Genomic DNA, 24,606 nt, shown 5'->3' with positions numbered 1-24,606 from the left:
CGAGACTTTTGGAGAATAAATAAAATAAAAAAAATATTTATAATAAAAAAAAAAAAAATTAAAATATAAAACAAAAAAAAAAATTACCAAAAAATAACATCAAATAAAAAAAAACTTATATAAAATAAAATAAAATAAAAATAAAAATTAAATTAATATAAATTAAAATAGACAAATAAAAAATCAAATTCTAATAAAATTAAAAAAAAAATTAAAATAATTCAATTAATATGAAAATAAAATAAAATTATTAATAAAAATTCATAAAATTAAAAATCACCAAATATTTATTTTTATTTTATAGTGATGTCTATTATTATGTACCTGACTTTATACTAAATTTTTCACGGTGTTTTATTTTCGAACAGTAGTTAAAATTCTTTTTTGTTTTTTTTTTTTGCCTTTTAAGTCACTTAAAAAAAAAATATTTCTGAATGCATTCGGTTAAAAAAAAAAATTCTTATTTGGTGAGGTTTGGAAAATTTTATAAGCAATTTGCCTTCTTTATTTTGATTTTTCTGTTTCACGCTTGAACTAGCCACACAATCCAACGAAAATTAACATAGGCAATGCTGCAAGCATGGCATGCCAAAATTGCATGCCATTTCAGTGTCAATATGACTGTCATGGCAGCAGAATATTCAACCTTCTTGAATATTAGCGGACACTGAAGACATTTTTCAAAATTTTTGACTATGTGAAGCGTGTCAAAATGAAAATCTAAAATTAGAAGTTAAATATAGACATTTATTCACAAAGGAATAGTTTTGTCTCAAGTTGCATATATAAATTTTTGCATTGAAAATAAACTTGAAGGAAACGGTAGTTAGGAGTATAAGGGCCATATTAAATAATTGTGCTGAATTCATGAAAAACCAGAGATAAAATACAAAATCGCTGATGAAATCAAAAATAGCTTTTGTGCGATAGACTACAGTTAGGTTATGCGATTTACCAAAACTAAGAAAGTGGCGAAACGAAAAAACAACTATCATAAATCAAATATGAATGTATTGCCGCTATGAAAGAGAGTAGAATAGCAACATTTTATGATACTCTGTCATGTTATGACTTTAATTTTGTGAATTTTATTGTGGCATTCACAATTAATTTTTTTACGTGAATGCTAAGCTTGAACTTAGCGAGCAATCATATGACAAATCGAACATGACTAATTTTAGTTGTTGCTTAAAAAAGTATAAAGTTATCTAAAATATTTTCAATAATGGTATTTAGTGACTCAGCTTCACTAATGCACGAGTTATAGCGACGTTAGTGCCTTACATCAAGATAGAGTGTTGCTGAATTTCCAATTTTTGTTATACCCAATCAGCTGATGCTCAATCAAAATAATTGAAATACCCTCGAAATGAATCATGTCGTAAATTTGTCTATAAATATAAATAAATTAATTCAAATTAACATAAAAATACATAAATTAACGTTTAAAAATATTTCAAGTCTTTGTTGTTGGCACACAATGAAAGCGGTGAGCGCTCGAGCGCACATACTTACACATACACCATATGTATATATGTATGTATACAAATATATATGTATGCATATAAATTGCACAAAAAGATGAACAAAAGATCGTGTAAAATGTGTGCAATAAATTTAATCAGCAATTATTTGCAATTACCCAAAATCTTTTGTCACCAGTGAAATTGAAATATTTATTTGTCGCCTATGTACATGTAATTGTATGTACTTGTATGTGTGTGCGTGCAACAGTAGTATATCACAGTCACTCAATTGTATCGAGTACTTAAATGTGCGCTAATAAAATAGATACCGAATCAGAGGAAATGTTGAATTAAAATCTAATTTGGCAATGTAGTATATAAAAGCAACAAAAAAAATAAATAAATATATATGTCATAACAAAAGCTCGTCAACGATTTCGATTTCAATGAGGATATAGACATATCTACGTGCCCGTCGAGCTTTATTTTATAAAAGTGCCAGCGATGCTAGCGTTTCAATTGAGTTTTAGTTAATTGTCACCTCTTTATGGTGCAATTAAGGCTGGTATTTCATACATCGATTAACCGCGTGTGAAGTTCTAGTGTAATCTACCTTAATTTGATTCTCATTCTAGGCTTCAAAATTTCGAATTATCTTTGCTTCAAATACAAAATTTTCATTGAATGAACTGCAGTTAAGTTAATTAACCCGGAAAATTTATGCAAGTTGTTTGAAGCGAAAATTGGCAACAAGGCATATGCTCATTTTGATATTAATTAAGTGGCATGTTAAATTTGTTATAAAAGCTTTCAGGAAATTGTATTAATTTTAATTAAAGAAAAATATAAAGCAGGGAAATTTTGAAGTGCTAGATTAGTTATAAGATTGTGAATAATTGTTTTTAATTGCTCAATTTGTATAAATTTTCCATGCAGCGTTCTTTGACCTGTTAAAGAAATGTTGCTAAAATTCATAAATAATGAGTAATAAAAAAGATGCATATGAAAAAAAGCTCAAAATTAAAATAAAATTTTAATTAATACTTTTATATAATTTTCGAAAAGAAACATGCCTTAATTACCCTCCAAACCTTTTGCGAGAATTTTATTTCTTCGAACTCAAAGCTTCCGTAAGTTTTTTCGCCGCCGCTGTCAAACATTACTTAAAATCGAAAAAATAAATAAAAAAAATTTAATCAACATTTAAAATATATAGGTAAATGTATAAATAAAGTATAGGTATTATATATATAAAATACATTAAATTCTAAAAAATAAATAAAAATTTTAAAGATCACTCAGAAATTTTTTAGTTTTTTGAACACTTTGGCTAAAATATATGAAAAAAAATGTTAATTAATAATTGTTGTTCTAGAAATTATTTTTAAAATATAACAAAATAATTATTTTTGCAACAAAAAAATACTGACTTTCAAAATACCGAATTTAATATTTTTCCGAAATTTTTATAGAAAACACATTGTATGAAATAATGAGTTTGAAAATTAAAAGTTTGGAAATTTACGAGTTTCGAAAAGAACAATATATGTTTTTTCGAAAATTTGCATAGAATTTCATATATTTCAAAGTTTTTTTTATTGAAAAAATAAAATATTGAGTTATAACAATATTGAAAATTCAGAGTTCCAAAAAAAAAAAATGCTTGCCTTTTCACAAACTTTTTATAAAAAAATTGTTTTAAAATTAAGAATAAAAATATTAAAACATATAATAAAAATAATGCGTTAAAAATAACACAAGTTATAATATTTAAAAAGTTTTATTAAAAAATATTGAATACCAAAGCGAATTTAATTATTAAGATTTGCAAAGAATTTAAATTAATCAACTTTAAGGAAGCAAATTTAATTATTAATATTTACAAATAATTTAAAATAATAAACTTTAAAATTTTTTGTAAAATATACAACGTTATGTAGCTTAGCAATTTAAATAAAAAATATAATACAGTTCTATAACTTAAAAACTTTAATTTTCGAAATCATTTGCTTAAAATATTAAAAAAAAAAAATGCAAAGAGAATTTAATTAACTAGAAATTTAACAAATTTATTGTACTATTAAAAATTATGTTTAGAAACAAGTATAATATAAAATAAGGAGCTAGAACAGTAAAATTATTGAATATCCTAAGTTTCAAAAGGAATACAATTTTTACTTTTTATAAAAATTTTATAAAAAATATCCAAAGTTAACTTTCCAAAACTTTAAATAATAAAAAAAATTATATATACTATATACATATTGAGCTTGAAGGCATATATAAATATTACTAGAGTTTTTTTTTTAATTAGTTTTCAACATCCTTTATTTAAAAAAAAGAATAATAAAAATATTGGGTTCCAAAACGAATACATATATTTTTTATATTCCTTATTAAGAAAATTTTAAATATTTATTAGAAGCAAAGAAATAAATATGTATAAGTTTTTATTGAATTTTAAATAAGCTAATATTTAAAAACAACGAAATTATTCCTGTTTAAAAATTAAAACCGTAAATTACACAACAGCATTATCTTAATTTTTTATCATTAAAACATATCGCTACCACTTTAAAATAATGATATCCGCTTAGTAATGAAATTTTATTTCCGCGAACTTCACAACAAAAAATATTTTTTAAACAATAAAATTCACACTTTTGCCAAGCACTTAAAATAGTCAATAAAATCCGCAATATAATAATCGCAATAAAAAGCATATACACATATTTACACGCGTTAAGAAAGCAAAAAATATATATATAACACAATAGTAACAATGTGGCAATGCTGCAATTTGCACTTGACACCATTAATTACATGGCGGTTGTAAGCGACTGCACACAACCTGCATTATCCAATACAAACATACATATGCATACAAACAGTGCTTATTGACCTAGTCATATTACATCCACTATGCACCATACCTATTTAAGCGTATCGCATGACGCTACAACAACAGCTGTGCGCGAAATTATGGCACATTCCAAAGTTGAGCGTGAAAAAAAAAACCGCGAAGCGCAATGTAAACACGCCGAAAGCGAACACATTTGCGCAAAAGTGATAAAAAAGCGCTCGGCAAGTGGAAGCAACAAATTCACTAGTAATATGTGCTTTACTACAAAAGCACACACACACACTTTGAGGCTTGTTGAACAGGTAATAAATTGCATATTTCATGTGTTTGACCGCCACCCGCTCGCATCAGGCGGCCGCCAGGCAGCTGTGTGGCCAAACCGGTTACCGGCAAAATGCTGCATGCAATTATTATGACATGTTGTTGTTGTTGCTTTTGTTGCGCTGCTAACTATTCGCTTGCATTGTTTATGTTTGCCAATTTCGCATTGCCTTTTGCACGGTGTTTCGCCGGACAGCTGACTTTAAGCCAGTTCAACGCCGTGCATTGCTCCATATCTGCGCGCCGCTTCGTAGTTGCTGGCTAGCTTGCAATTTTTTGCTGCGCTGCATTGTTGTTGCTGTTATTCGATGAATTGCTGTTGCCCACTAGACTGTTGTTGTTTGATAATTTGTTCTTGTTTTCGCTGGTGTGCTGCTGTTTGTTCACAACGTTTGCAGCTGATCGTCAGCTGCTTTGCTGTCTTGGAATGTTTTATTTAATTATAAATGCTTGCTTTTCCGCTTGCCGAGACAAAGCCACACATGTTTTGTGGGTCAGTCAATGATTTTACTGGCTTGCAATGCCACAGCAAATGAAGCAATCATTTCTGCAACTATTTATAGTTCAAGCAAATGAATCATTTATAGGCGGTGATTAGTTAATTGCTCACTTGTAGATCACTTTAGCTGTTGCTACAATTAACATTTTAATAATTACGTAAACGAGCTGCATATATTTTCTAGACACATTATTTTGCTTCAAGTTTTTTATTGTGGCGGAAATTTTTCTAACTATTTTTAACTTAATCATAACGTTATATGTAAATCTAGTTGTGTTAGCTGCGAGTACGACTTGTTCATATATACGCCCCACTGCGCTTGTGACGATTAGCTGTTCCAGATAATATATTATATATAAATATTTTAATATATTAATTTTTAAAACCCCTAACGGTAAATTATTATGAAAAAATTACATAGAGTGCAAATTTTTTACACAAAATGGTTAAAGCAATTATTTATCTATGAACAATAGGAATTTGAAAAATATATTTAAAAAAATATATACTTTAGAATTAATTTATAAAAACACTATTTGAAAAAAATATTTAATATAATATACAAAAAAATTTCTTTTTCGTCTGAAATCAATATACCTATGATACACATTTATATAAAAAAAAATTGTTGAAAAAAAATATTAGAAAGAAATATCTGAAAAAAATATTTGAAATAAATATTTGAAAAAAATATAATAAAAAATTTTTTTTTTAATTTTTTTAAAAATTTTAAAATTTTTTTAAAAATTTCAAAAACATTTTTTTTAAGTATTAAGAAAAAGAATTTTTAATGTTTGAAGAAAATATTTTAAAAAAATAATTAAAAAATATTTTTTTTTATCGCCTGAAGGTATGCTTCGCGATAATGAAAACCAGCCCGCAAATATGCGGTCTTACGGGCACTAAAACATATTTCACAACTGATTGTTTGTATAAATGTACCTGACTATTTACATATGTTTATATAGTGCACTATCTTTAGTTGAATTAAGGGGTTATAACTAACTGCATGTCAGAAAAACGCGTTTTTTTGTGACTTTTTATTTTTTTGAAGAAATATTTTTTTACAATAATTAAATAAAAAACTGTATATATACAGAATTTCGTGTACTATAATAATCGGCGATGCACTTTAAAAAACTTTGAATTCGCTTGATACCGTAGCCGCTATTCAGAAGAAGCTACGAAAAAAGTTGACTGATGGTTAGAAAGAGTTCTCTGCTTAAAATTCACTCAATGCCAAAACACAAAAAAAAATATTAGTATTACCACGATCATTACCAGACAAAAGGATCGTGTGAAAATTTCAGTAATTAAAAATAAAATCAAGCATAATAAAAACAACAATTTTATATTATATAACAGGCGATAGTAGACACTTTTTGACCATTCACACTTCAGAATTTCCATGATTTTCATTAATCTCTTTCAATTTAAACAAATATGTCCAGCAAAAGCAAAAATTAACGAAATTTCCTGCAACTTACTGCACAACTGTACCTGCTTAGACGTGCCACAAGTTAATAACTCAGGTGATGAAAACCTGTCATATACAGTTTATGTGTGCTTCGTGACACAAATAACCTTGTCGTGCAAATTTTTGCGCTCAGCACTTATTAAAATGAGTTTATTTTTAAAATTGGTGTGAATTTGATGGCAAACGTAAGCACATATGGAAAATATTTCAATTGCTATATTGACAAGTAGCATTATTATATCGATAATCTTAAACAACAACGCACATACACAGATAAAGCAGAGAGGTTGCTTTGATATTGGGTGTTAGAAAAAATGTAGACAGTTTATGATTACAGCGACAACAACAACATGCAGTGTTAAATATAGTATTTAATAATTAGCACATACATAATAAGTACATAGCAAACTGGCATAATTGTGTATTTGCAACTATTTTATTTTTAGATAGCAGCACTCACAGGCAATTGATTATTAAATATAGCCATTAATATATAATATTAGTTTAGTATTTTGTGTTTTTACACTAGATTTTCGCGATTTAAATTTGCACAAGTTACGTTCTCGTTCCCTCCAGCCAACCGCACTTTGTAAGCTCTGCTAATTTTGCCAAAAATTTTATCTTTTTTTCGATTTTGACATAAACGTTTGCTCTTATCAACGTGCTAATCAAGCAATCAGTCTACAGCTAAATTTGCTTGTGTTACTAACTCAATTTGCTGAAAGGGCAAATAATAAAAAGTATGTACTTCATAATAAAGCTTTTTATTGCTATTGAACATTTGATTATTAGATAACATTGGCACAGAGGGCTTGTAATAAAAAATTTAAATTAATTTAGAGCATTCAAAATGTTGCTTATCCTTGCGTGAAGTTAGAGTTATGTGGAGTAAACTCATTATTCAAAAAAAAAAAAAGAATTTTGTGCAAATCTGCAGTCGTTCCCAAGTGAAGAGTTTCAATACTGTGCTACTTTAGTTCTTAAGATGAGAATTCCACATCTCTTTATATAATTATTGTAATTTATTATTATTGGCTTTTTTATATGTTCAAAACTAATAATAAAATTTCTATTTTTATTTATTTTTTACTTTATTTTATTTTTACTTATTTTATGTTATTTTATTTTAATTTATATTATTTTTTTTTTTTCATTTAGTTTTTTTTTTCTGTTATTTTATTTCATTTAATTTTTTTTTATCTAATTTTATTTGTTTTTTATTTTATTTTATTTGTTTATTCTGCAAAGTTTACTTATTCTTGTTGTTACTGTTGTGTTGTTTTAAATCATTCCTCTACATAACTGTATCATTCGCCAGCAGTAAACATTTCCTACACTTTTTACCTGCGCCTAAAACCATGCAATACTTTATTTCATGCTCCACTCCAACTAAAACTACAGCAACTCAAAGCTAAAAAGCTTATGATAACTGCCTACCGTTATTGGTGAGTTAATGTGGTGGGTAGAGCGCACACTACTACAAGTCTACTTATGCGTGTGTTTGCTCATGTGGGGATGGGCAAAAACATTTTTATGCAGTAGACTAAAATGGAGTGGTTTCAAAACTATTGACGCACTTTGATATGAAGCTTTTGTTATATTGGTTTACTGTTACATGATTCAGTGAATTTGTTTTTTATTTCAAATTAAATATAATGAAAAATTTATTTTGAATTAATATCAATACACATGTGTATATAAGCAAAGATAGAGAAATTATATGCCAGATAAAAGAAGGAAAAAGTTAAAATTATTTAAAACTAAATACAAAAATTTATAAAAATTATTTTAACTAAAACCAAACAAAATTAAAATAAATAAAATTAAACTAAACTAAATTAAATTAGAATAAAATGAATATAATTTAATTTAAAAGAAATAGTCAATATAATTTTTAAAAATTATATAAAACTAAAAAAAAAATTTATTTAAAATAATTTAATTCAGTTAAAACAGAACCAAAGAATAGTAAATTAAATAAAGTTACATTAAACTAAATAAAATTAAATAAAAATAAATTAAATTTAAAAAAATTATATTAAATATTTTATTAAATTAAATAGTTTAATATATTTGAATTAAAACACTTTAATTAATGAAAATAAAATAAAAATAGTAATAAGTGTAAATACAAAAAATTTAATTATAAAAAAAATTTAATTTTATATAATTAATATACATATAGAATAATTTTTTAGTTCTTATTTATACATAAATATATATGGACTCAAATACAAAATATTTAGTTAAAATAAAAGGGACTAAATTTATGACACATCAATTGCTATTTGGCTAAAGTTGCCGACAAAAAGAAATAAAAAAACTCAATTCAGTGACTGCAACTTAGCTGAGAAACTAAACGTAATACTTGTATTTTCCAAAAAACTCATTTTCATCATTTTACCTGGTCCCTGGTCTATTAAAACTACTCATTCATATTTTTAATAAAATCAAAATTTTTCTGAATGAATTCTATAAACGCATAGTAGTCGCTTTATTTAAATTATTAGTTTAGAAAAATTCTTTAATCATTTCATGACATAATAAATAAAAGCATGCTAGAACAGCCCGTTAGATAATCGTGACTACGTGCCCACAAAGAAAGCAAGCCAGCACTACAAAAAGAAATAATAAATTTCTATAACAACAACACTAAACACCTACTTTTCGACTACGTAAATATGCTTGACTAGGCCAAGTAAAGAGAACACCTCATACACTAAAAATAGAGCAGTTCAAGAAACCGCAGACAATAAAGAAAAGGAAACGGGTGATTACATGCAAATATACCTAACTATGCATGGTATATATACATATATACTTACATACTTACATACATACACACTTACTCGAGTACACTTGACTGAGCAGCAGCTTTTGTTTTTGTGTGTTTTTTATTAGCGCTGTGACAAAGTGAAAAATTTCGCGCGAAAGTCACCAAAAAAATCGCCAACGTGTATTTTCTATGTACTTTTATGCTCTTTGTGTGTATATGTGTGAGCACGTGTGTGTGTGTGTGTGTTTGCAGGTTTTAAAAAACTTCACGTCAAGCGATTGTCACGAGTCCATGCGCGGGCGTTAGGTCACTGCGGGTGAATGCGGTGACGTATGTACGAACATATATAGATTTATGTATATTTGTATGTGTATGTGTATGTGTTAATCACTACCGTAGATGAGCTCAACCGCAACATGAAATATTTCAGTCTACAGAACATATGTATAGACCTAAGTATTATATAAATATATATACTAGAACATTAATATATATGAACTTGTATCTAATGTGTATGGATATGTGTATGTATGTAGCCAAAGCAACAAGCAAATTTCACAATGAGTTGGCTTATTAGCTAAGTTGCGGAAAAAGTAAAGTGAAGTGCTCAACAGCTTGCCGAAGCACGTGTGGCTAAGTGTGCTCGCCAAGACATCACATGTGAGCTCGAGTTTGGCTCCAGGCTCCAGATTACGAAATATATGTATGTGTTATTAACCAAACAAGCTCATATACTATGTATATACAAATGTATATACAAACAAACAATTATATGGCAAATCTTATATGTCGGCAATTCGAGTTCCAAAGTCCGCATTTAAAATTTCAAAACCGCTTTATCATGAATTATAAGTAAAAAAATAATAATATAATAAACAAAATGCTGAAAGAATTATGGCGCATCAATTTGCTTAAAAAAAGATTCTTTTTCTGACTTTTTATGCAACTGTGTATAAGTTAATATATACAAATACACACATGCATTAGCACAAGACTCTAATTTCATATGTTTATTGTTTCTCTACCTGCATCATGTGAGGCGTGTATATAACTATATATATATATGATTGTCTGCGCTATAAAATCGCGTGACTCCATTTCATATAATTTTGCCCTACACACTTTTACATGTGATTCCATTCGCATGATGGCTTTAATTGCAAGTTTTTCCTTTTATCGATTATATAAACGATAAAGCAGCAGCCAAAAATTTTAAAAATGTGTAATATATCATTCACACATCAACAACGCAATATTATAACAAGTCGACTTAAGCGTTTTTACTGTTTAAAACATATATGTATGTATCGTATTCTTCAACTTACATATATTAATATATATATATACTTTTCGAACTATACGAAAAATGTATACGCGAATACAGACGTCCGGAAAAGTCCCTGCAGAAATATAATAAACCAAAACTTTTGGATTTTGATTTATAATTTATATTTTCAGGCATTTTTCAATATTTTTCCATGCAATTGCTCTGTAATTTGGTATCAGGGTTGCAATTAAGGCATTAAAAAAAAATTCATAAAAAATAATGTATAAGCCAATATGATTTTAATTTGTCAAGAGTTCGGTAAATTATGAATTTAATCTTAAAAAAACGTGTGAAATAAACGATAAAACATTACTTTAAACATAAATTATTGTTTTAAATTATTTTTTTTTTATTTTAATTAATTTTATAATTTATTTTGTTCAAATTTTATTTAATTTTTTTCCTATATATCTTCACTTTTATTCTGCTATTTTAATTTTGTTGAATGAATTTAATCAAATTTTTATTTTGTAATATTTTTTGTATTTGGTTGGAATCTATGATATTTTCATATTTTATTTTACTTTATTTGTATTATTTTATTTTATGTACATACATACTTATATAGTCGCTAAATTGTTTAATATTTTATTTCATAGTAGTTTACTTTAATTAATATGTTATTAGTTTATTTATTTATTTTGTTTTACATATTTTAATTAATTTAATTTTTTTTTTAATTTGTTACATTTAATTTTATTTTAATTAACTTAATATTTTTATAGTTTGTCTAATTTTATTTCATATGTTATTTAATGTAATTTTTAAACATTTGTTGCATTTTATTTCATTTTTCATACTATTTTTTATTAATTACTATTTTTATTTTAATTTTAAAAATAAATTAAATTTTTTTTAATTTGTTATATTTTATTTTAGTTTTTACATTTTATTTTAATTAATCTCCTTTTTTTAATTTTTGATATTATATTTTAGTTTAATTAACTTAATTAATATATTATAAATTATTTTTAAAAAAAAATTTATATAGTTTTCTGTATGTAAATTTTAAATTTTTTTGTTTCGTTTTTTTTTGGGTTATTTATTTATTTTAATTTATATTTTTCTATTTTATTTTATTGTATTTTCTACTATTTTACTAAGTTTTATTTATTTTACTGGAAGGCATTAAAACAAAAAAAAAATTCAAAATACTTGTATATCAATAATTTCGCATAGGGTCAGCCGCTTACTCTACCATATCACTTTACACCGCAACCGCCTACTTTTGTGTGGCATACACACAGATAAATCTCGCTCCTATCTACACTCGTTCATATAAAATTATGTGCTTGTCAATACAGTCAGTGTATATATGCGTACATATAAACACACACACATGCGCATAATTACAAAACGAGCATGTCTCGTGTGCAAGTAAATCCCAACCACGGCGACGACTACTCATGCAATTCGTTCGCAATTCGCAACAATAACAACACAAAGTAAAACAGCATCGATACAGACAGCTGAAAGTAAGCCAAATGGCACAACAAAAGAAAATAACAATAAAAGCAACAATTCATTACAAATACAACAAAAAACAGCAAATAAATATAGCAAATGAATATCAGCCGATAAACACGTGAGCAACCAGCAGCCAGCAGCAGCGATTTTTGCGGTCGCCCGAACCGGTACCGGCATAACGTCCGCACGAACACGCACACTAACGCCTGTTGCTAGCCGTCGGCTGTGCGATGAGCGAATTTCTGTGGAATTTCTGCTTTCGCAAACGAAACACCACAGCTCCACAAGGCTGCGCTGTGCTGGCAATGAAGCGCTTCTGGGTGCGAGGTTGCGGTGAGGCGTACTAACAGTGCGTAAAAACAGGCAATAAGTCAAATGTAGCGATATTTTTTGCACGTTTTGCTTTTGGGTTCTCGCCGGTTGGCTGCTCACGGTTGTTTACTATTCATATTTTTGTAATGTGGAAGCGTTGTTGCGTTGGACAAGTGTGGAAAGTTTAAGCGGTTGCACAACGCAACTGCTGGCTACATACATGTATACATACTTACATGTGTTTGAAAGTGAGTGGCGCGCGTAAGTGAGTGTGTTTGAGTGAGTGAGAGCTTGCGTGTGTGTAGCTTGAGTGTTTGTGAGTTGACAATTTGCTGACAACGTGGAGGCGTGGAGTTTTGGGGTTGTTTAATGAGTGTGACATAAAGTGAAAAGAACAATAGTAATTATAGAGTTTTTTTCATGATTCTAAAACTAAAAAAAATTTTAAAACTATTTTTTAAACTTAAATTTGAAATTTTAAGCGGAAATATAAATTTTAGATTTTTTGTACCAGAAACTTCTAAAGCCGACTTGTTATTTAATATGAGTTAGGGATAAAAAAAAATACTAAAAATAATTTTTTAAAACTGAAATGTTAAATTTTATGCGGAAATACATTTTTTTCAAATTTACTTTAACAGAAACTTCTAAAACCGGCTTGCTATTCTGCGCCAGAATTTTTGTCAGTTTATATTACTTTTTTTTTTGTGTTTATATATTCTTTTTTTATTATTATTAATATTTTCAACTTAAGTTTTCAATATATTTTTGTTACTCAAATGCCTTTTTCCACAATATGCCTTTCTTATATGATTTATGGTTTACTTTATTGCTTACTTTTACCAGTTTTATTTATTTACCATTCCATGAATTTTGTTTTTTTTATTTTTGTAAAACCCCGACAAACGAATTTACAAGCACATGTCGCTATCTTTTTAATTGTGATATATTGTTTATATTGTTTATGTATGTGGTTTTGTTGTTTTCGGTTTTTGTATATTTTGTATTTGTCCGCATACGGTCATTCGTCTTTAGTCGTTGACTTATTTGAATATTTTCGACATATTATGCAAATCTCGTGACTTGCTAAAGTAAAGTCAGCGGTACAGTTGTGCACGTTTTCGCTAAGAATTTCATATTCATTTTGCTGCTCAAGCAATATACTTTTATATAATATAATACTGTATGTATATACATTTGTATAGTTCAAGGTTCAAATGCTGCAAGTGATTCACTTTTTATTTTTAAGTTATGCTTTGTAATTGAAATTAATTGATGAAGCGCTGGAAAAAGTGCAAAATAAGGTGACTAATTGAGTAACGGTGGAATTTGCGGCAATTTTTTAATTGACTTATTAACTTCTGTTTTTGCACGTTTTCGCATTTTTTCGTAAAAACTTTAGTATAAATTTTGGTTTATTAAAAACAAAAAACAATATTTACATATAAAGTTATATAAGTAATTAACAATTATTAATAAGTTATAAATAGTAAAAGAAATAACTGGAAAAGTATTAATAATTAATCAATTATTAATAAGTAATGAAATACTTACAAACAAAACAATGAAATTTCGCAAAATTGTATGAAAATTTGTCTCGTAAAAGTTATTATATTGTTAAAAATTCTTAAATTTTTTAAAAAACTTAAATATATGTACATATGTATATAAAATATGACTAAAAAACTTATTATTAGGTATAACTAATTAAAAATTAATAATACAACACTACAAATAGAAAATAATTGAATTTCTCACAATTACTTCAAAATGCTAATTTTTGAATTTTATCGAAATTTAATTTTTTTAATTTCTTTCTAAATTTAATTTTTTTCTAAATTTTCATTTTAAAATTCTTTTCTATTTTTTAAATTTCAAAGTTTTATTTATAAAAAAAAAAAATTTTTTAGTGTGAAAATTTTTTAAAAGAAAACAAATATGCTTTTAATTAACTCGTTCGTTTTTCACTCGTAATATACAGGTAGTGTTGTAACGCATGAAATTGTTTTCAAAAAATTACGTTAAAGTGTTAATTTTTTAATTTTTTTTTCGAAATTTTAAGTTTTTTACAATAATACATATAGAAAACAATTATATTTCTGAAAATTCCCTCAAAATTTGAATTTTTTAAGTTTTTTCGAAATTTAATTTTTTAAATTATTTCATAAATTTTTATTTCAAATATATGTTCCTTTTCTTATGAATTTTGATATTTTTTTAATTTATTTCTCGATTTTTAAAGCTAATTTTTAATGTTTTTCGAAATTGTAATTTTTGAAATTCTTTTCAAAATTTGTATTTAAAGTTCTTTATTTTTTTTGGTTTCAATTTTAAACTTTTTTTTAAATTTTTTTCCTTCTTTAAAGATTTTTGAAATTTTTTAAAATAATAAAAATATATGCTTTTAATTAAATGGTTAGTTTTTTTCTCGAAATATGCACTGTCATATATTAAAAGCAGCTCACTGCTTAAATAAGAACAGCTATTTCATAATGGGCGTTGGTGCTTACTGAAATGAAATTAGAAATAAATTTTAAAATAGACAACAAATATTAAATAATGTAGTTTCTAAACAGTATAAAATATAAATTTAAACAAAAATACTATTTTCAATCGACAATGAAATCACCGGAAATTTAATTAATATGCTACATACAAAAAATTTACGTATTTAAATTGAATTTTATATTTACATACATACATGAATATATTTTACATATGTATGTCTGTTCAATTGTGGAGCTTTCAAAAATTATATAAATATCAAGAGCAAACCATTATATATGTATAAATCAGTATTGTCGTTAATTGAAAATTACTAAAATGAAAAATGTATCGAAAGCAATGTATTTACAATACATACACACAAACAAACATCTGAACATGTTTATTACCAACTGTGTATGCGCGCATTTTCTATTTCTGCTTGCTTGTGGCCAGCGCTTTGCTAGCTATCGTGATTATTTTATTTTAAATTTGTTATTACATTTTTTTAAATTTTTTTCTTATTTAATTTTTTTTTTTGTTTATTTTAGTTTTTTCTTTCAATTAATCTGATTTTTTTTTTTTGTGTAATTTTTTTAGTTCATTTTCTTTTTATTATTTATTTATTTTTGACTTGCAATTTCACGGCAATCTATTCACCTTCTGTTGCGTTCGCCTCATTTGTTGCTGTTTTATCGCGCATTTTATTTTGCATTAAATTTTGTTAGTGTCTGTGCTCTCACTTGATCAGTCAAATTGATCGTGGCCGCTGATGATATTTATAGTTAGGTTGGCGTGCAATTAAATGCTATTTTTAAACATTCTATAATTTATATTTGCTGTCGTAAATTAAAAGTTTTATTTATTTAAAATAGTTGTATGTGCCCGTGGGGAAAGTTTGTTAGAGAAGAGTGTTGAGCATTTAAATTAGGGTGGGAAATTAATTAGCAATTAGAAATTTTTGTTTGCTTATTTTTACTTACTTTTCTTTGTGTTCATTTACTCTTTCTTCGTTTCTCGTAGACAAAATTGTGCTGAGTCAGTGAATTTCACTAATTCAAAGAAGCGTGTGCGTTGTTGACTAGCCATTAGTTATGCAAGCAATTTCTTAGCATAAAATTAAACTATTAAATTAAAGTTGGTTTTCTGGTAATTTAACTTTTATTTAAATGTTTTTATGAGTCAAATTTTTTCTCATATTTATCGACCTTTATGCGAGCGCGATTAAGAGCATTGATATAAAAATTTCCAGCATCGCTGCTGAATTAAAAGAAAAAATTATCGATACTAAGCATTTATTATAAGTTTTATAATTAACTTTATTATATTATATATAAACATTTATGTAACAGAAAATTTTTTTTTCTGTAGAAGCTGGACTTTTAGTTAAGAACTTTTATTATTTAAAGAAAAAAATGTTAACAATAAGTTAAAAAAAATTATTTAAAAATTTATGGTAATTTGTTATTTAATACCTCAAAGTCTGTTAATTTTTTATTCAACAATAAATTCTATTTCAATCAATGAAAATTACATCTTTGAAGAGTGTACTTTTCATGTCCTCAGCAATGTTACGTATACGCCCAGTCAACTAGTTAATGAACTAGAAAAATGACGAAAAGTTGCCACAAAAACTATTTGTACATATTTATTTTATATTTAAAAAATATCTGAATAATCTCATATTAAAATCGTTTAAGATTTATTCTATATATATTTTAAATATTTGCACATTATCGGTTATCAATTTGTTGCTATTAATGCTCTGGTTCGCAATATACGTTTCAGACAAAATTATAAAACTCAAAGTGTAAATTTACTTGATTTTAATTTTATTTATATAAATATAAATAAAATACTCTTCCGCAAACATCTGTCATTGCTGTAAAGTGCAAAGTGCACTTCTGTATTTTTTAGGCCATTCAACTCACCAATTTTAAAGAACTTTCAGGTTCAAGTAGCGCAATAAACGGGGTGATTACTTGATAATCACTTTTATATAATTTTCTTTTGTTATATATATATATATATAAATATGTATTTCTAAAGAAACGTTTATATAAATACGTGCATATGGAAATTTCTTCGTACATACCGTATCTTTAAGCTACTTATGGTATTGTTTAACATATTACAATACATATATATGGATAAATTATTGCGCATATACACATAGAAGGTAGCTGAAAATTAATATCCGCAAATTTTGAGAGTTAACTCGTATTTATTGTGGCAATTTCAGCTCGAACCAGAAATTACACAAGAAATTTCTTAGCAAAATTGTACGCTATGCTAATATTTTATTAAGAATAACCACTAAAATGTCATAAAATATAATATATATTCTTTAATTACTGAGATAAATATCTTAAAGCGACAGCCATATATTAGATAATATTTATTATAAGAAAAATTTTGCGCAAATTCCAGCAGAAAATGTGCTGTAAATTTTTGAAATTAGAATATTGTAAAAAAACAAACCACTTTGTTCATCAAAAGTTCAACAAGTTGAAAAAAACTCAAAGAAAGCAAGTTAATTAAGCACAAACATGAGTGAGTGTGTTAGCAAGTGTTGCTAAGTACTCGTGTCCACAGCAATTGCACGAGTGTTGCACGAGTCTAGTTCGCTATGTGGTATGAGCCAATCGAATGAGTAAGCGTTGTTAAGTAATATGTGTGTATGTAGAAGTGCAGTTAGCTCCTACGACGCGTTGGCGCTTGACAGCTGTGATGAAACGCTTTGCGGTGTGCACGCAATTTACTTTAATTACTTGCTACTATCAATTGTTGTGAAAGTTATATTTACTATTGGGCTTGTATCAGTCAATGACAATTCATGAGCGCAATATGGATGGTGTTAACGTTTTGTGCGTTGGCAATAAGATGGTCATCCTTTATTATTTGTTATCGGTTATAAATTGCTGAAGGTGAAAGTTTGAGATAAATACAATGATACAAAAAATTAATTAATTGAAAGCAATTTTTTGCATTAAATTGTATACCAAAATTATTTTTCTCAAGACAGATTAATCCTAAAAAAAATGCTTAATTAAATAAATAAAAGAGATTATCAATTAATAATTATTTTATAAATAAAAAAATGGAATTAATTAACTTTTTAATTAAAAAATATAATTAAACAATTATCTTTTTTGGAAAACTTTTATTGACTTATTAGTAATTACTCTAACAAATTTTATTTTATTGTAATATATATATATATTTTATTAGTTATTAGTTTATTAATTTTATTAAAAAAATTGGTTTATTAATTAATTAATGAATCTCTTTTAATTATATTTTCTTTAATTTTTTTCATACCAATTTAGAAAAACAGTTTTGGTGCATATTTTTTTACAAAATTTTTTAATTTAATTAATTACAATAAGTAAAAAACTTATTACTTAATTGAAATATTTTAGTTTCAAATTTGATAATTTATTAAAATTGATTACTTGACAATTAATTAACTTAAATGTTCTTATCAAATAAAATTACTAACTATAATTAATTAAATGCTTTTTTTTAGAAAATAAAACGACATAGTTTTTTTTTTAAATAAATTGAGATTAATTAATTAAAAATTTAGTAATTTATTAAATAATTTGTGCTTATGTAATAAAACTGATAATTATTAGAATAAAATTATTACTACTTAATTAACTTTAATTAGTATCAAAAAAACTTGTTTTAATAAATTCAATTTTTTTTTTAATTAATATTTTTTTAATTAAATATTTATGATGTGCTTTTATAATAAAATTAATAGTTATTAAAATAAAATTATTATTAATGAATTAATTTTAATTCAAATTTATTAAAAATTGTTAAAAATACATATTTTTTTAATAAATTTAAAATAATTTCTATAATAAAAAATGATTCTTCAATTTTTATAATAAAAGTCCACACTTACAAAATCAATCACCAAACCTTTGATTCGCTGTACATATACCTAAGCACATATATATATCTCACTCAAATTGTTGCTTTGCTGACTGCTGCCGCTTTTTTCTCGAATAAGCATATAGAATGTGTGGAAATGTGCTTTCCTTTCATTGTTGTTGTCATTATTGTTGTCTGCGCGCTCAACTCAAGCACGTAATGGCGAGCGGCGCCGTTGGTGGCATCAGAATAAACGATAAAAACCTTAACACACCAGGCAGTCATGTGTCAGACGTGGCAAAGAGGGCGCGCCAAAAGCTGCCGAAACGACAAACAAACAAATTTGTGTAAAAAAACCAAAAACAAAACTCACTCAGCCACGAGAGCAACTGCTCGTAAGGGCAATAAAATATAACACCGGCGCTCACTTAGAAGCTACTCAACGTAAAATGTATTTCGCCATAGCAGCAACGGCAATAAGTCAGTCTCGCGTGACGCGCTCACCACATATAAGCACACATGAATATAAAAAACATATAATATATACATACATATATGTGCATGTATGTGCGCCTTCTTCATTGAGTAAAAGTGTGAGCCGGCGCAAAACCGACTTAAATCAACAGGCGTACAAATAGACGTGCGCGCATATAGGAAGCGCAACAACAACTACGCACACCAAAAACTACAACAAAAAACCGTATAGCGCGACGAAAAAGCGCAACACTAAAAGCGCTCAAATTGAACGTCTGCTATTCAGTAGCAACATTAACGCGCAGCTGAGCGGTCGAGCGGTATTGAGCGCAGGACTCAGCGTTAACAGAAAATAAACAACAATAAACACTTTCAAATAAATTTCATATAAAAACGCGTTGCTTGCCACCGCGTGTATCGTATAGAATTCACACAGTAAACTCGAAAAGCCAAAAGAAATGTGCAACGCGCAGCGCAAAAGCAGTCGGTAGAACATGAAATGTTACAAACGTGTGCGCAAAAAGTGTTGAAACCAAAACACACGCAAAACTGAAAAAAAGATTTAAAAGTAAAAAACGAAGTTGCGAAAGTGCAACTAACGCGGCAAGAATACACAAATTCTAAATTAACATTTACACGCTTCCGTTCCGTCGCGAAAAAAGGCGCTGCGAGTTTTTTGATTTACCACAAACACGCACAGCGTTAACGCATATAGACGCATTCACACCTACATACATATATTATATACTAGTCAGCAGTCAGCAGCGCAGACGTCGCACTTGAAAATGTTGCTGTCATCGGAGCAGTGTAATCGTTCACGTGGCGCCCATGTCCTTGTCTGGGATCAGTCGCGTTTGAGTGACATTTTCGAGGATACCAAACCCCAACGTATGTATGTGTTGCTTAAGCGTATGTGTATATGTGTGTATATATATGTGTGTGAATATTTACGCATTTCTGCATATGACTTTGGCATATATATGTATATATACCAGCACATAATGGCCATTAGTAAATTATATATCTACGCATATACACTTTAGTACTAATTAGCCGTCGGAAGCCGTATGCCTTATTGGCTGTCTTTTCCCCATATTGAACATTCATTTTGTGCATAAAATTTGTGAAATCTTTTTGTAGTCCAAGTACAATTTTTATAGCGTTTTTTTTGAAGGTGGCTTGGTGTGAACGTCTGCAAGTTGTTCGATAATAAACTTGAAAACAAATATACAAAAACCAAATTCCTTATACTTAATATTTAGCATATGTTGTTTTGAAAGCTTCGTGCAAAGGGACAGCAACATTTGAAAATTTCTTATAATACACATATGTCTGTTAAAATGAGCCGCGAAGCGCTTACGCACTTCTAACATATTTTATTAAAAAAAAAAGTTGAAATCAAATATTGAAATTTTTTGAATGCTAATCAACAAAAAGTTGAGCATAGATCGTCAAGTTGTGAGAACTCACATTTAAGGACTCATGTCACAAGCCTGACTAAAAATTTGAGTAAGGTTTAGACTTTATACTTGAAGTCTAATTTTTTTTTAGCTAACTGAGTTTTTAGACTGTAACAGTAAGAATATATCAATATTCAATATTTTTGAGGTTACGTTTGAGCATATAACAGAATGATTCCTAAAAAAGTTGTTTAACAAAAACAACCGCAATACAAATTGTATTAGAAAGGCGTATGGTCAGAGAAAAAGCAGAATTTTAAATTCAAATTTACTTAGGAAAGTAAGCTTTGAGCTGATTAAAACTTTGATGAAAACCGCAGACTTATTTTCTTGAAAAAAGCCATTAGATTTATTCCGAAAGTTGTGTTTATTTTTAGCACTTAATAAATTTTACTTAAAAAAACTGAAAATTAGCCGATTTTATAAATGATTAATTAGTTTAAGTTTAATTTAATTACATGCTTAGTAATTTTTGCATTAAAAATCTAAATTGGAAAATACGCTATAATAATACAATAATAAAAAATCAAATTTTATTTTAATAATTTAAATTTTATTTTTTTTTTAATTTTTTTTTCTAATTTTTTGTTTTAAAACTAATTTTTTTTTTTTATTAATTTTTGAAAAATATGAAAAATTATTTAATTTGTTTGATATAAAAAAATTTCATATATAATGCTTTATATGAAAAGCACTTAAAAAAATATGTACCGAAAAAATTAAAATAAATAACAATAGTTTTATGAAAAAAATTTAACGGGCGCTAAAACAAAAAATCACAATAAAATTTCGCAAAAATCATTAATTATTCTCAAAAATGTAAATATTTTTAATTAAAAATTTTTTCCATTTTTTGATCGACTTTGTTTTTATTAAATTTTTTTTGTTTTGCTCAATTTTTAATTTTCTTTAGCCCTTTTAATTCCAATACTTTCTATTTATAAGTGCCTTAATACGTTTATGTATAAAATACTTTCAACCAGTGCAACAACTCAGCTTTTATCAATTGTGGTGGCCGCACATCAGCTGTGACATTTAATTGCAAACAAAAATACAAAGAGGAGGTTTACTCTTACATTTAAAAGAAAATCTTTATCAAAACCGCAAAAAATTTTGTTGAACTTATGAAATTATTACTGCTTACTTGAAATCTATATTCTCACTTAATCTTCATTCTTAACCACATTTAAGCAAACAAATCTTTATGTAGAGGAAACAAGCGCGTCTGAGTCATATAGCAACAAAAACAATAATGTGAGCACATGCGCACTTTTTTTCTTTATTTTGTCAGTATTTACTTCGAGATTAGACTACAAGTATTTTACTTGTCAACGCCGTGCGTGAGTCAAGTGTTTTGTCACTGCTCAGGGAGGATGTTGGCTACAGTTGGACCACATTATCTATAAAATCATGCTTGCGCTGGTTATGCTAGCGTAATTTCTTTGTTAATTTATGGCTTTACTCAAATTTTATATATTATATATATAAGTATAAATATACCATTTATATATACCAAAATATGACATAGGCTTATCTAAATGCATATATTAATTAACTTTTTTAGCTATTAAATTAAATTCATAGACAATCTAGCTGACAGTTAGTAAATGAAAGTGGCTAATGTATAGTTGGCTAAAATGGCGTTCACGTGTCGCAAAGTATTAGAGTGATTTATAAATTCGATAGCATTTATTATTATACTCAGTTGATGACACTGGTGTAATTAGCAGCGAAAAAGACATATCTCAAACTCAATTATTATTATTATTTTGTGAAAATTAGTTAGTGTAGCTTGCTTGGTAATTATAATAACACGCAGACAAAATATTTTTGCAAATTTGTGGAAAATTCTAACATATGTCTATAAAAACCAATTTAATGCTGAGTTCTAAAAAAATGTAATTTCAAGCTGTTGCTGTTTGTATAATTAGCTAATTAGCTGCTAATAATAGCTAGTCATTGCTGCGTAATTTATGACATTTGAGCTCATTTTAGAGCAGATTTTTTTGTATTTAATTTTTTTTATATTTTTGTCTTTTTCTTTTAATTTTCAGTTCTTTTTTATTTTCATTTTTTGTTTTTTATTTATTTTTTGTATTCGTTTCATGTTATTTTTTTTGGTTTCATTTTATATATAAAAAAAAATATTTTATATTGTATTTCCGTTCTTTAATATTTTTCCATATTGGCATTAACTGATCATAAGTCTTTAACTTTTACTACCAGTTGCAGCCTTGAAAGCTGTTAACTGCGTAAACTATGAAAAAGTTGTAGTGATTAAAATAAAAGCGTGCTGAGCTAAGAACCACTTATTAATGCATATAAATATATACATATACATAGCACACATATACAAATATGAACTAAATGACTAAATAACAATGAAAATGATTGACTAACTCACAGACTGCTCAACAATACAATAAACTAAGCAGCCGATTCACTGAACGCTGCACTTTTCAATGTTTCAATGTTGCGTATACGTCACGTCGCCCGCTGTTGGTCTTGCGAGGAGAGTTATGCAAAATTAAAATTACACAACCAACTCAACTGTACTCACAAGCAGCTTAATAAGTTTTGCCGCCTCGTATTTACTTTTATTTATCACATTATTTTTTTAAATGTCTGCATTGATTCCGCTTCTAAGTGGAATTTGAGCTCTTGTCATAATATTATATTAGTAATATTTATATGTTTATTGCCCGCGATTGTTTTGTTAGTAATACGCTTTCTGCGCTTGTAAACATTACAACGCAACTCAAACAGATGTGTGTAAATATTAGTTTTACTAGCAGATGACTCGTTCGTTCTATATACTAGTTACACATATATTCCTCTTAACCCCTTAGTACACTTTCTATCTGCACTGCAGCTGTGCTGAAATTTTATTTAAGACTTTGTTGGTCTCTCTCTCGTGATAATCATAAAAAACTTCCATGTGCGTTGATTGTTTCTGTGCGCATCAAAATTAATATGAAATATTTGTATGTATGTTTTTCATAAAATTTTTTTATAAGTGTGTGCGTGTTGGCCACTGCTTGGTAACGCCGGTTGATTTCTCGTTAACTGCTTGCTTAGCACGAGACTTTAGCGTAGTTTGCATAATTTCGAGCATGTGCCTTTCAATCTTGAGTCATATTCCATGAAAAATTCTGCTTGTGTTTGTGCATACAAAATCTTATCGCGGATATACAAATTTTTTATTTTTTTTGTTTTTTTATAATTATGTAAACTCTTATCAACGAAATAGAATTTTTTTATTTTTGTGATTATTACTACAAATGAAATAGCCCTACACACTATCATTTCTAAAATTTTAAGGTGTTCAACCAAACACACCTAGACGTAAGAAACAATTTTGTGTAAATAGCTGAAAATTATAAAATAAATTCGCATTTTTGAAATAAATTTCAAGCTGCCTAATTATTTTTAATAAAATAATGAAAAATTATTTATTTAAATTTTGCAGTTACTTATCTATTTAAAACTGCTTGAATTTCTATTTAAAACTTTGTGTTCATTTACATACAGTTATACAAAATATTTACAAAAAAAGTTATTTATATATTTTGTTCTTAATTTTTGTATAATGCATGCATGAATTTGAAGCCTACTTAAAGTTTAGTTTTTCTTATTTAAGCAGTTTTAAGCTTAGTTAAAAAGCGTGCGTTCAAATAACTGTTATGCCAAACATTAAAATAAAATATATGTTTTAAATTTTTCTGTTTTCGAAAATTCGTATAAAATTGATATTGAATTTTGATTTGAATTTTTATTTTATTTTAAAAACTATCA

At 27.0% G+C, this 24,606-nt stretch overlaps 1 protein-coding gene and 1 long non-coding RNA gene across 10 annotated transcripts in view; one reads left to right on the top strand and one right to left on the bottom strand.

Annotated features, from left to right (window-relative positions):
• Picot (putative inorganic phosphate cotransporter protein picot) overlaps window positions 1-24,606 on the top strand; it is a 62,009-nt gene that overhangs the window by 30,029 nt on the left and 7,374 nt on the right. The window contains exon 1 of one of the 3 annotated variants that reach the window (XM_036375343.2): window positions 19,624-20,239. The exons of 1 other annotated variant lie outside the window; for it this stretch is intronic. In XM_036375343.2, coding sequence (XP_036231236.1) covers window positions 20,137-20,239 — 103 coding nt within the window. In that variant the 5' untranslated portion in view covers window positions 19,624-20,136. Of the gene's footprint in view, window positions 1-19,623; window positions 20,244-24,606 lie in introns of those variants that run through there. One more of the 3 variants, XM_070109181.1, reaches the window with a different exon arrangement.
• LOC138857210 (uncharacterized) lies at window positions 1,046-6,817 on the bottom strand. Of its 7 annotated transcripts, none has more exons than XR_011396249.1 (3): window positions 6,637-6,817; window positions 2,540-2,628; window positions 1,046-1,391 (listed from the first exon to the last, which is right to left on the bottom strand). It is a non-coding gene; the product is annotated as an uncharacterized lncRNA (long non-coding RNA). The 7 variants fall into 7 exon arrangements; XR_011396252.1 differs by having other exon boundaries at window positions 2,549-2,628; XR_011396254.1 differs by having other exon boundaries at window positions 2,558-2,628.

Source organism: Bactrocera oleae, chromosome 4 (genome assembly GCF_042242935.1).
Source record: "Bactrocera oleae isolate idBacOlea1 chromosome 4, idBacOlea1, whole genome shotgun sequence".
Classification (NCBI taxonomy): domain Eukaryota; kingdom Metazoa; phylum Arthropoda; class Insecta; order Diptera; family Tephritidae; genus Bactrocera; species Bactrocera oleae.
Note: the sequence above shows the minus strand (reverse complement) of the source record. Positions and strands in the feature narration are given on the sequence as shown.